The 13,691-nt window shown below is 43.5% G+C and overlaps 1 protein-coding gene across 5 annotated transcripts in view; it reads left to right on the forward strand.

Annotated features, from left to right (window-relative positions):
* The window catches only part of chl1a (cell adhesion molecule L1-like a), a 76,268-nt gene that overhangs the window by 54,053 nt on the left and 8,524 nt on the right, over nucleotides 1-13,691 (forward strand). For all 5 annotated transcript variants that reach the window (XM_062540957.1, XM_062540962.1, XM_062540959.1 and 2 more), the window contains exon 24: nucleotides 9,339-9,470. In XM_062540957.1, coding sequence (XP_062396941.1) covers nucleotides 9,339-9,470 — 132 coding nt within the window. The remainder of the gene's footprint in view (nucleotides 1-9,338; nucleotides 9,471-13,691) is intronic.

Below are 13,691 nucleotides of genomic sequence, written 5' to 3' on the forward strand. Positions count from 1 at the left end.
GCTGTACACATTAAGAATGTATTTGTGCTATATTTATAAACCACTAAGACTGTATGTCCTACTAATGATATTGAAGAAAATCGAGTGATCTTTTATTAATGGTACAGAAAAGAGAAATCAAGCCCCATTCACCGACTGTTTGCATGTGTAGTGTTGAACAAAGAGGCTTGGGCTCTTTGTTCTCATCAAGCTGCTCCTTGGTTATGAGATAGAAGCAGATTCACTTCTGCTAACGACATGAACAGAGATGTACAAGCTTTTTTTTCTCCATTGTAGTTTCAGCAAGTCAACTATGTACAGTAGTTGACCTTAGTGACTGCATTTCACAGTGCTACTATGTCTGCTAATTGGCACATTAAGATCAAATTTTGACTCCACTCTCTCAGATGGGATTATTCACGTCCTTTGATAATAGTGGAACATCATGGCTACACTACACCTCTACAGCAATGTACAAAACAGGTCTCTACGAACACACTCTTTTTAAGATTCTGTGTAGATCAGGATAAATCCGTGGTTAAATCTCAAACGTTCTGAAAATGGAGCTTGCACATTTCGGTTGCCGGATCTGTCCTGCTGAAGATGAGTGCAACCCATCACTTGTCTTGTGATTCTACCAATGACTATGTCATGTAAATGTTCACAATGGCCGAACGTGTCCATCTTGTTCTCTCTCTCCCCATGAAGATGTTGCTTCAACTACAACCACAGACTCTACTGTGAAAAGTATGTATCAGAATGTCCTACTGTATATGGCTATGTGTGTGTGTGTGTGTGTGTGTGTGTGTGTGTGGGTGTGTGTGTGTGGGTGTGTGTGTGGGTGTTTGTGTATGTATGTAAGAGAGCCAGAAAAAAAAGAACCGAGAGAGAGAGAGAGAGAGAGAAAATAGGAGGTGGAGATTGAGTGATGCATTATTCTGACGTGAGTGGCGTCAATGCTGCTCCAATAATAGCCTTGCTAGATTTAGTCAGGAGAGGGCTCATCTGGAGACAAGTTGTTAAAAGTTTGTCGGTGGTAGTGACAAAATGTGACACTTAAGAAAGCTAAACAGGAAGGCTCAACTCAACAAGAGTGCCATTGTACTTCCATGTTTGACTTATTGCCCCTACTTACATCATCATCATAACAGGCACACTGGTCTACACATTTCTATTTGTCTTCATTAACCATGTCTGCCTTTCAGCCAAATTTTGACCCAGGTGTCAGCATCCCCTGTTATATTAACTTGTGTCACTGTGGAGACAAAAAATGTAAGCTCATATTAAAACAATTCTCTTTGGTTTGGATTTAGTGCTTTGAGATATTATAATTAATAGCATAATTTAATGCTGTCAGATTAATTACTTTTTCATATTAGTTACAACAAAACACATTTTCCAACTCTTGAAGCCTTAAGGTTCTCATTGAGGTGTTCTCCATCTTTGGGGAGTTTTCGGTTGCTGTACACCAGCAGCAGAAGTTAGAAATTGTGGCCATCCAGGTGATTTCTTGGGCACCTGTGGCCTACTGGTTAAGGAATCTGACCCAAGGATAGCCGATCGAAGGGAGCACAATGGAAATAAGCCCTTGGGCTTTTTTGTGTTATCCTTTTGTCCTGCTGCACTTTTGTATACCCTGTGCATATGGCAATAAAGAAGTTCAATCAATCAATCAATCGATCGATCCCTGACTGGTAGGAAAAATGTCGGCGGGGACTGTAGTTGAACATTGCTTTTCCATGTTGACACTTACAGCGTGTGTTCACTAATAGTGTGTGCGTGTGTGTGTGTGAGTGTGTGTGTTTGCAGTGGTGTTGATAGCTGTTTTGTATGAGCAATACACTAATTTTAAACCGAGCCACATGTTTTATTTTATGCCTCATGTCATGTGACATGCTGTTAATTGAGCAGAGAGATGAGTGAGAAGCTTGAGGGTACACATGAGCATATGGAGACAAGCCCCCTCCTTGCCTAAGTAGCAAAAACTGAAAAGTAGCTGAGATTAGATGAGAAGGAAGTATGTCATATGTTCATATTCAGGTGAATAAAACATTTGTGTTGTTCGTTGGGAGAGTTGAGTTCACTCCACAGGCAGAGAGCTGCACAGTGTGTTTGTGTCTCTAAGGCGTCGGTTGCTGAAGTGAGCATAGTAGACGTTGGCCTGTGGCTCCATTAATCTTCATTCTGCCCTCTGCTTTAGCAGGGAGGCGTGTGTGTGCCACTCTTCACATTGGGAGTCTTTGTGGAATTGAACCGTATTTTCAATAGCCTGTGTGCTCCGGTCCATGCCCACCCAGAGAAAGAGAAAGAGAGAACTTGAAAAAAGAAAGTTTAATTCTACACGCAGAGAGAGAGAGAGAGAGAGAGAGAGAACCTTGAGAAAGTTCTGCATAACTGAAATCTTGGAATAACTCACTCAAGAATTTATCTTCCTCTTCCTCGTCCTCTTTTTTCATCTAAAGAATACTTTCACTTTTGATACACTCAAGTCCGGTTTTTATACAGAGGAATCGGAGATCAGAAAGAGAGCATCAGGGCATGATCCCTACAAGAGCACAGGAACAATCTCTTACTGTAGTGCACCACCTGCAAGTGAAATGTTTAATCAGAGAGGGTTGAAGTGGCGCAGTAATCAAGAGTCTTTAGGTTAATCGTCTCTGCTATGTGACTCGGGTGATATTCAAGTGTCATCAAAGTTCTTGGAGGTTATTGTTTTTCCTCAAACTGGTGTTTTTGTATCTAGCACTTTCTAAGAATGCTGGGTAAATAGTCAGTCGTGTAGTACTGTAGGTGTTGTAGAAGATCTCTGTATCCATCAGCTGAATATATTTGGGGAATGGAATGGTGCCATCCTAATTTTAGAGAAACACTCACATACTGTACAGCATGGGCATATACTGTAGTACTGTACACCGACATTCATATCTGGAACTGAATGTTGAGATGTGGCTTGTGTGAATTTTTGTTCTGTTGTTGTTTTTGAGTCGAGTGAGTTCTGTCACCGTGCATGTGTTTGAAACTACTGCACAGCGCACGCCTAGTCTTCTGACTGTCTCCCCCTCCCCCCCCCTCCCTCTGAAGGCATCACACCAGTAGCAGCCGGCATCCCCACAGAGACGAGTATGTATAGAACTATTTCTACCACCACCACAGTAGGTGATAATAAAGCAACTGTCTTCCTTGAAGGCAGTTCCTTAAAGAACCGTATGATAGGAACAGTGCTAATTCCAGTAGATCTAGTGCCTTATGCAACTGTGCAATAGTAGTAATATATGAAGAGTTCAGATGCAAAACCCTCTAAATCTGTCTGAAGCAAAATTATTGGAACCTATAATATGTGTGAAGAGCATTCACTCACCATCATAATTTCATAGGTGCTGTAGAGGGTTTTGCATCTAAACTCCTTATACATGTACTGTATGTGTCATTCTAGTGGTTTGAAAGCCACTTGTGCTATCAGTAGACTAGTTGTTGTAGAACGGCAGTATAATGATGGTAGTTATGTAGTTTCACTTGTTGAAGTACCACTGCCTCTAACTGTAGGGGTAGTTGTTGTAGAGCTGTGCAAACAGTACCAAGTATTGGTTATGTGTAGTCAAATGGTCATGCTCTTCATCAATAACAAATCATGAGGTAAGTAAGTCAGTCATGCGTAAGGAAATCATGCAAAATGTAATTCCTTTGTTTAGGCATTGGAAGAATATTGCAGATATGGAATACTAGAAAACTGAGGGGCAGATATATAAACTAGAAAATGTCATTTAGAGGAAATTACCTTTACTTTGAAGAAGATAAATGGACTCAGTCCAGTTTCAGTGTTAAACGGTTGAAGCTACATTAACTACCTTAGAAGAAGGAGAAGAAGAAGGAGCCTAGGAAGAACAGTACAGTGCAATTTCATTCAATGTAATTAGCAACTGTTTTGGGTGTTATGTCGTATGCCCTTTGTATATCCAGTGCGTATATCAGACTGCATCCTAAGTATTGCAGGAGCACACAATGACATGAAAGCTGCACTTTTCTGCTGCCCCCATGGGAGGATGGGGGGTTATGAGAGAGATATACAGTGCTGTACAGTACTCTGAGCAGCTGAATAGTTGCTCAATTATTTCTTTGTGAAGAATGCATGTTGTGCAGGGAAATTCTGCCTATCAAAAGCAGGTGTAACCCAGGATTTTGTCCTTTCTGCAGAAAGACCCTCCCACTCCTTCTGTTTTTCAGTGAAATTCAGGGGAAAAGTCAGATAAATGTAACACATTAGAGTTGAAGGTCTAGTAATCCACAGTTGATTTTGTGTTTCATGTGTCCAAAGGAGATTTGTGCCATGTTCATATTTTGAAGTCTTGCCATCTTTTGTTCACTTAGCTACTTCCCTTTTGTGTAACTGTAGCACTTATGTTGTTTGTTACAGCCGCATAAGTAGATTTTGAGTGGGTGTAGAGCAATTTAGTGGATGTAGAAGGCCCCTCAAACATCACTGTTCGACGTCACCTCATCAGCTTGAATATATAGGCTACGCTGATTGCTGAAGTTTTGTTTCCTGTTCTCTTCGTGTTTTTTTGATGGTTTTCTGGTTTCTGTTGGTTTCAGCAGTGATGTGCATTGATTAGATGAACACCTGCTGGTGTAGACCATTCAGTGTGAAGTGATGAGACACAGTGTGGGATGTCTGTGAACAGGCCAAACCACTTGTTGTGCTGCGCTCTTCAGCATACATGCATCTGCCTTTGATTGTTTTGGCCTCATACACATGATGTATCACTGATGTGGCCAGATAGTCTGTTTCCTGCGTCACCTCCTACACTATCTGTGGACATGAAAGACTAGTCCCTGATGTCCATCCTGCCAGACCATTTGCGCAGGGCCACCATCTGGAGCAGCTTAACTCTCCTTTCGCAGGCATGGGAAAAAAATAATAATTTGATTAGGAGTCTAAGTTGCTCCTTTTCAAGGTTAGACATCAATGATATTTCAGGGCATGGTCCGCAATGATTCTATTGTTGAAACCCTCTGACATGGTAGGCCCCATCTTAACGAAACATAGTATAAAATCACCACAACATGTTGTGGATGCACACCAAATTTGATTGAAATTCTGTTGCAGGGGGCAGCTAATATCTCATGTTAGTGTTGATATCTATGAACCAAATAATTAAAAAAAAATGTCAAATTCGATACACTAGTACCTGGCCTTATTTGGTCACATTGGCTAGACTTATGCCAATTGGCTTGCTCCTCATATTGACCAAAAGAGTCCATCACATGTGACAGTGTAAATGACCTATCTTCATGAAATTTCACAGGCTCATTCATAATGGCCTATTGAAGCTACAGTATGTACCGAATATGAAATAAATCGGCCTCAAGGGGTCACTGCAATAAGTACATTGGATGCATTAGCTCACACCACACATGCCACTGTTTAAATCCAACATTGGTTGTGATTGCTGCTGGGTGGTTGCAACTGCTGCCACACTGCTGCTTTGACCCCGTTAATCGCTGCTCGCTGCTAGAATTCATTTATTTCGTTTGGTGCTTTCTGGCATTGATTCAACTCAATAAATGGGGTGCAATGTGCAAAATTTCACAGACCACAGTGACACGGCTGGCTACAGCCCTGTCATATTATCAGGAACTGGGCTGGGTGTTTTTAAGTGTTCTTAAGTGCAGCACAGGGACTGTTATGGTGGCACAAACTGTACATTTTCAGTGGAAGTGTTTTAAGCGAGGTTTAACAGTGAGAGTAGGTGTCACATCAGTGTGCCTGAAATGGTAGTGAGTTTACATTTTGTAGCAGTTTACTCTCCTCAAAATGTCTCTGTTAACAAGGAGAATGTGTGGGAGCACACTACCGAATTCACTAAACCTACACGTTTACGAGGAGACAGTTGGCTTTAAACCAACAACATTTCTATGGACATGTAGATACAGGTGCTAGGGTTTACTTTCCCCATTTCAATCAAGTGACATGACTGACCTCTGCATTCAGCGTTAAGTCACATTAATCATGTGATTATAAATGATGAACCAGAACAAGCACCCTAGAAGCAGCTTTACCTGTGACCTGTGACCTTGTGACCTGTTTTAGATGAGGCGTCTGGACTACATCTCCCTCTGCGTCACTCATCCCAGACTCCATCAGCATTCCTCCTCCTCTTGTATCACCTCCTAAGGGGGTCTTAAGCCTCACACATCAACCGCTGACTCAAAGTGCATGCTTTGGACAGCGGCAGCAAATAAAACATTGATTAAAATATTGATTTATCGAGCCTTTAAGAGTGCAGGGTCTCTGCTCTCTGCCTATGGTGGTGTTATGGTGTGGTTCACACCTGGGAATATTGAACTAGACATGCAGCTGTTCTGCTTAAAGGCATGTCAGGGCATTGTCCAGATGCTATGCCCTGTCTGGCACCTCTGCTATAGCAGATTCAGAACAGGTAGCTGGAGAGTTCACATTGGGCAAAGCTAGAATGCTTAATTGGGTAGTGAATTCGTTTAAATGCTGTGAAGAATCTTCAGAGGAGGAAAATAGATTTCAACCGACATTTTTGGAGTGTTTTTGGAGTGTATTTTCTCTGGTCTCCCTTTGAAACAAAAATGCTGAATAAAATAAAATCAAGTCAAATGTAATTAGTAAGGTGAGCTTTCTAAAATACAATTCTGTGTAGTTCAAGAAATGAAAATGAAATGAAAATCCTCTGAAGACTAAAATACAACACAAAAATGTGTGCGCGCGTGCACGTGTGTACTGTATGTGTGTAGAGGGAAGATATTGAGGCAATCCTATTAGGAATCTTCCACCACCCCCCGCATGCCCCAAAGCTCCACCTGTACAGCATCTCCCAAAGACTCGATGGAGCCACAAAGATGCCATCCTCCTTTTTTCTCTCCCTCGAATGCAAATGGCCACACCAAAGAGCCATGCAGCCATTCTTCCCCTGACCTTGCCTCTGTGGACGCGTGTCCTTGCATTCCTGACAACGTTCCTTTCTTCTTCCTCTTGTCAGCATGCATGATTAGGAATACATTTCCTCCTGTTTGTCGACATGGCTGTTGAAAGCCTGTGATGGACTCTAAGGAGAATAGGGGGTTTAGGTCTCTCTTCTTCTTTTTTTTTTCTCTCTCTCTTTCTTTCCTCGTCCTCCAGGTCAAACATTTTATTCCTCCTCTTCCAGCTCTGTAATTTTCTTTGTTAATATGCATCCCTATCTGCTTTTAAGCATACATCCTCAACGACCTCTGGGTTTGTGTGTTTTGCTCTTAAGATGTCGAGGCACTTTTCCTCAATGCAGTGCGACTGCAATCGATACCTCACCAATTTATTGAGTGTGTGTGCTGCAACAGGATATTCAGTGTTTTAAAAGGGTGTTGTGGTAAGATGAAGCAAAGTAATATAGTTCCATATTTCCTCCTCCTAAGGGGATGGGGGGTTAGAGCATTTGTGCTGTCAGTCAGGCCATTATGATTGTCAGTATTGATCCTGCCCCATGATGAGTCTCTGCTCGGCTGATGAGTCTTCCTCCTGAGAAGAAGTCTCGTCCTCCCCTGATGGGGAACGAGCTTGTTGTGCTTCAGTCCATCACTGTCTTAATATAATTGGCAGCAATTGCCTGTAAATTGCCCCCTTGTATTACAGACCAGTGTTTGAGGAAGTATTTGCCATCATTTCAGTCCTTACATTAGCGGTGCGGCAGATGGTAAGACTATAGTGATAACACAATATTGTTGTCTCCAACATACAGCACATGTACAGTACAGTATGGATATTCTTTTCTCTGGGTTCTTGGGAAATTGGTTCTCTTTTGCTATAACTAAGCTATATAACTAACAATTATCTTCCTCTTCTCTCTTGTTTCTTCTACCATGTCCCACTTTCTCCTTTTTCACCTCAGCGTTGTTGAACGTGAGCTACTTTGTAAGTGACACGTATGCAAAGATCAGCTGGACTGTGCCAAGAGCGCAGAAGGACTCGGAGCTTTATGTTGCGTATATGAATCACCGTAAGCCCACGCTGCCACTTCTCACTTACAAATGCTCAACTGTACTTCTGCTGGGTTTTTTTTATTCTTTTTTTTTTCAATTCACTTATTCTGTTTTGTTATTCTTGGTGTGAGGGTGATATCTGTCTTTTTTCCTGCTGAACTTTTCTCTGTTATTTTTCACACCTTCACCCACACACAAAAAAACCTCCATCCTACTGTATCTCCATCATCTCTGCTCCTGGCAACTCACCCCCCCTCACCCATACCCACCCATACCCACCCACCCACCCACCCGCAACCCCAAACCCACCCATCCACCCACCTCACTTCACCCCACCGGTCCGCTCTCAGGTGAGGGCACCTGGAGGCCCCCGCAGGCGGTGAGCGCGTCTAAGGCGTCCCACCTCATCGACGGCCTGGCCCCCGGGAGCGTGTACACGGTCCGCCTCCTGGCCAGCCCCCGCCTCGATAGCGCCGTTATTTTCGAGGACGTTATCCACACCAGCGAGAAAGGTGAGCGCCATTTTTCTCTCGCGCGTTGGCGTCGTTCCGCTCCAGATCCTGGTGGTATGGGGCCCTCCTCGGTCGTCTCTAGTGTTATTCCACAGCAAGTCAGCTGATGTTAACCCTTTGCCCACCTGGCGTATTACCGCAGTCATTCATGCTCTCGTTTGCCAAGCAGAATGCCCTCTGCCCACCGCCGCGGCGCTCGGCAATCAAAAGCAATTTTCTCCAAAGTGCGGCGGCGGCGGCGCTAGCAAGTGCCTCTTGAACCAGCGCCTCTATGGCTCCAGCGGCACACAAACGGCTCTCTCGCGCCGCCTAACAAAACAACGTCCAGTCAGTCAATGGGCGCGTTGACTCATGTCCAACTCCACTTGTGAATCAGGACGCCCACTATGAGATTATAGTCAGATGACGAAAGGTCAATTGGGGAGAACAGCATTGAGTTGTTGTTCCATTGTTTCCTTATATTCCATTGTGTCTTCATGTTTTTCTTCTTCTTCTTCTTCTTCTTCTTCATCATCTTCATTTATCATCTTCTTCCTCTTCTTCTTCTTCTTCTTTTTCTTCTTCCTCTTTTTCTTCTTCTTCTTTTTCTTCTTCTTCTTCTTCTTCATTTATCATCATCTTCTTCCTCTTCTTCTTCTTCTTCTTCTTCTTCTTTTTCTTCTTCTTCTTCTCCTTCTTTTTCTTCTTCTTCTTCATCTTCTTTTTTCTTCTTCATCTTCATCATCATCATCATCATCATCATCATATTCTTCCTCTTCTTCTTCTTCTCCTTCTTCTTCTTCTTCTTCTTCTTCTTCTTCTTCTTTATCACCTCCTCTCCTCCTCCCCCTCCTCCTCCTCCTCCTCCTCTGTCTCTGTCCCCAGGTGCTGACCGGCAGGACGCAGGTGTCTCCTCCAGAGGCTGGTTTGTGGCCCTGATGTGTCTTCTGCCTCTGGCCACCCTGGCTGCACTCATCGGCTGCTTCGTGTCCAAGAACCGCGGAGGGAAGTATTCAGGTACGTTGTGCTGTGCTGCGCTATGTTGTGCTGTGTTGTCTTGTGCTGTGCTGTGCTGTGCTGTGCTGTGCTGTGCTGTGCTGTGCTGTGCAGTGCTGTGCAGTGCTGTGCTGTGTCATGCTCTGTCGTGTCTTGCTGTTGCGTTGGTGATGGCTGACTGGCAGGCTGTAATTGTGAAGGTCATACTGACCAGCGGGAACACCCTCGAGATGCAAATACCTGTCTGTCTCAGTCACAGGGAGAAAATGCCATGGCACTTTGAGAAAGAGGGGGAGCGTGTGTGTGTGTGTGTGTGTGTGTGTGTGTGTGTGTGTTGTGGTGAGGGGGCGTTTTTGTGTGTAAAGTTGTGTCATTATGTAATGTTTTGTCTAGAATGTCTGTAAGTGAATGTCGTTGAGTGTTTCTGTGTGTGTGTGTGTGTGTGTGTGTGTGGGTGTGTGTGTGTGTGTGTGTTTTTGTGTGTGCAGTTATGTGTACACTACAGAGCTGTCTGTAGGGGTATTTTTGTGTTTCAAAATATGTGTTTGTATGTGGGCATGAGAGTGTGCATCATGCATACTTCACTGTTTAAGTGTATGTGTGTGTGTGTGAGAGAGAGAGAGAGAGAGAGAGAGAGAGAGAGAGAGAGCGACAGGGATGGAGAGAGAGTGTGTATGGGTGCGTGTGTGCGTGCGTGCGTGCGTGTGTGCGTGCATGCTTGTGTTTGTGTAAGAGAGAGAGGGAGAGAGTGTGTGTGTGTGAGAGTGTATGCGTGTGAGAGTGCATGTGTGTGAGTGAGCAACGCATGTATGGGTGCACACACAGGCAGTGGAGCTGTACTTTCTGTCGCAGTTCTGCTCCCCCCATCCGCCCCCCCCCCCCCCACCCTGGTCGCTGGTACCGGTGTTTGCACCCGCAGTGCTTATTACCAGACGTGTCAAACAGACAGGCTGAGATCAGTTGCCTTTGTTCTCCTGTCTTCACCTGCATGCCTGCCTGCAGCTTTTCCTGGGCCTTTTGTGTTTTCATCCTGGGTGCACATAGATGGGCCGGTCGCCTGCCTCCCTTCCTCCCTCCCTCTATCTCTCTCTCTCTCTCTCTCTCCCCATCCCTCCACGCTTCTCCATCTCTCCCCACCTCCCCTCTCTCCACCTCTCTCTCTCTCCACCCCTCCCTCTCTCCATCTCTATCTCCCTCTCCCTCTCTCTCTCCCTCCTCCTGCCTGCCTGTGCCGTTGATGTGAAATGCTGAATATTTCATCAGCCCTGCCTTTCGCTCGCAGCCGTCACTGGCTTTTCAACACTCTCCTCTTTTGTCTCATTTGAAACTCTTTACTTTTTAATCAGGCGCACTCTGTGGATGTTTGGCAAAACAAACACTGCACTATTCCAAATGTTTGAAGTGGAGTCAATTAATATGCAGTTGTGACAGAGTATTCTACACTTTTATGTGCTTGCTTAGGCAACAGTATTATTTTTTGGTGTATTTTTTAAGACACTTGCAACTTAAAGTTGAGATTCCACAAAAACGATCACTAAATTGTTTGTTGAGTGTTAATATGTTTCATGGTGGATGTTTGATACTTATTTAAAGCAGCTGTTTCTGTTTACTCCCGAGCTGAACTAGTTTGTTTTGAACCAGTGGCCTATTATGCTATGAAATTGTAGCTCGACATCTGGGCGAATTCCCAATCTGCTGCAGCTCATATGTAGCCTGGCAAGCCAAAGTATACAGAAATGTATAGTCTGCCTGATGGGGTCGGACCGTTCACAGAGCTGAAGCCTGTGGGTGGGATGAACCGGTGTCTTTCAAACTACTCTGCACTAGAGCCCGACCGATATGGGATTTTGAGGACCGATACCGATATCGATATTTGAGAGTTTCAATAGCCGATAACCGATATATCGGCCGATAATCATTTTTAATCAACATAATTTAAATCTGTTTAAATAGGCCTAACCATCTGGTTTCCTAATAAAACATTCTTATACAGTATTTTTTTTATTATTACATAAGTGTGGTCTTTTCACCTTTGATAACCACCATTGCACAAAATATTATTTTTACTTTACCTTTAACCTTTGTAAACCATGCTTGGTGTAAACACCTTCGTTGAAATGCAAAAAAATTGAAGACTAACAAAGGAGTATGTGAGTGTTTGGGAATTAAGGTTAGCTCTGAAGACTTGTTTCATATGCTCACATTTATTTTGTGTGCTGTCTTCGTGAGCACAATGTAACAGTTTACACTCACTGACAGCACTGACAGGACCACCATGGACAGTCTGAGCGATCTTTGTGAACAAGTCAACAGCAGCTTAATAGTTTTAGCAACAGAGGTGTTTTTAAGGATGCATCATACTACTTCCACCGGCTAAATTCCACTAGCTAAATCAAAGATCCCTCATTACTCCGCTTTAACTCTCTATGGCTAAATGTTGGCGCTGCTAATTAGCTCCCCTTATGATCGGAAAATGAACGGGATGACGGTCGGGAAGAGACAATTACAGTGCTGCTATCAATATCCTCAGTATAACCACGTTTATGTTTTACAAATACAACAACATTCAAATTAGCCTCCATCACACAACCACCAATGCTAACGTTCAATTTGTTTTAGCTTTGGACTTAACATTGTGACCAGTGGCTCTAAGATTAACGTTAGCCTACTAAAATGAAGCATGTCCGATAAACATTCTTGCATTTATTTAGGCTTTTAGAAGAAATGAGAATTACATTTCACGTGAAAATCATCCTACCATGAACACACAAACCACTTCTGAAAACTATGACACGCAACGCTAACTGCAATTTGTTGCCGTTGTTTAGGAAGTAGAACTAACTAGTCAAGCAGAGTGCGTGTCTTGCAGTAAGAAGATGCGCCCTCTGGTGGAATACAACGTAATTACAACACTGGAAATGTGAATGGAGGATCAATATTCGGGTTTCCTTTATTTAAAGGTTGGGTACGGAATGAGCAAAACGGACGGCAGAGTTTGAACATATACAACCTCAAGTCCCGCCCTCCATGCACGAGCGACAATTCAAATGCGCAGCGCGAGAGCGAGCCAGGCTAAATGAAATGCCATCCTGGCGTCTACAGCACTAGCTCTTGTCTCCATACAATCACTCACATCAACTTCCCCAATTACATTCTTTATTCACCTCCAAAGGGTTGTAGTACATATGGTTCAGTAGCCATAGGTGTGTATATTTGAACAGAATCTGGTTTGTTCTTACCAGGGCGATTATCTCCTGAAATATCCGAGTTTAGTGCTGCCCCGTTGGTTCGCCTATTCCACGTAGCTCCAAGCTGTTAAGTTTCGATTTCATGTTTACAGCACTCTTCGTGTCATCGTAAAATGTAATTTTTGCTACATAGCTTATTTATTGCGTGGGTGATTGAGTTTCCGTAGGTATCCGCTGCCTTAGTTAGTTTGTATAGAAATGAAGTGACACATACAACAAGAGGGGAACATGGACGTGCAGCAGCAGGCAGTTGGTTTCGTTTCAGCACTGACTCGCGGTCACCAGCTTTCGAAAGGGTCGCGCGCGGTGGGGAGGGGGAGTAGGAAGAGGAGTAAGACGTTAGATTGACGAACGAGCTGTGAAATGATGGTATGGGGTGAGGAATTCTATTGGCTGGAGTTTTTCGAGCCCTGCCCGTTCCGCAGATGATTGACGTGTTTAATTTCCATTTCAGTGCTTCCAACTTAGTGGCTATAAGTGGGTTAGGAATAGGATTTCAAGTGATTTTGCAAAAATGGCCAACAAAGCTAATTCCATACCCTACCTTTAATTAAAAAATATTTATCGGCCGTTATAAAATATTTATCGGCCGATACCGATAGTTTTGAAAATGCCTAATATCGGCCGATAATATCGGCCGGCCGATATATCGGTCGGGCTCTACTCTGCACGTAATAGGCCAGCACTTGTGACCAATCATAGCCGGTCGGCAAAACAGCAAATACATCCTTCTTTAAAGAGACCCTATGCAACTTTTTCATAGTCATAATATCGCTTAGAAATCGTTGTTTTGCTTGACTGACCAGTTTTATCGAAAACAGTCACATTTCCTCCCGCCCCTAGTGTCCCTATCCGCTAATTACAACCTTGCAACTTTCTGATAAACGATCGTCTGCTGTTTACATCTAGAAGTAAGAGACGCGAAAGGAACAAGAAGAACTACGCTTGCAATTTATATATTTATATATAGCCTATATATGTATAAATATACACG

The sequence above is a fragment of the Sardina pilchardus genome, chromosome 7, assembly GCF_963854185.1.
Source record: "Sardina pilchardus chromosome 7, fSarPil1.1, whole genome shotgun sequence".
Classification (NCBI taxonomy): Eukaryota; Metazoa; Chordata; class Actinopteri; order Clupeiformes; family Clupeidae; genus Sardina; species Sardina pilchardus.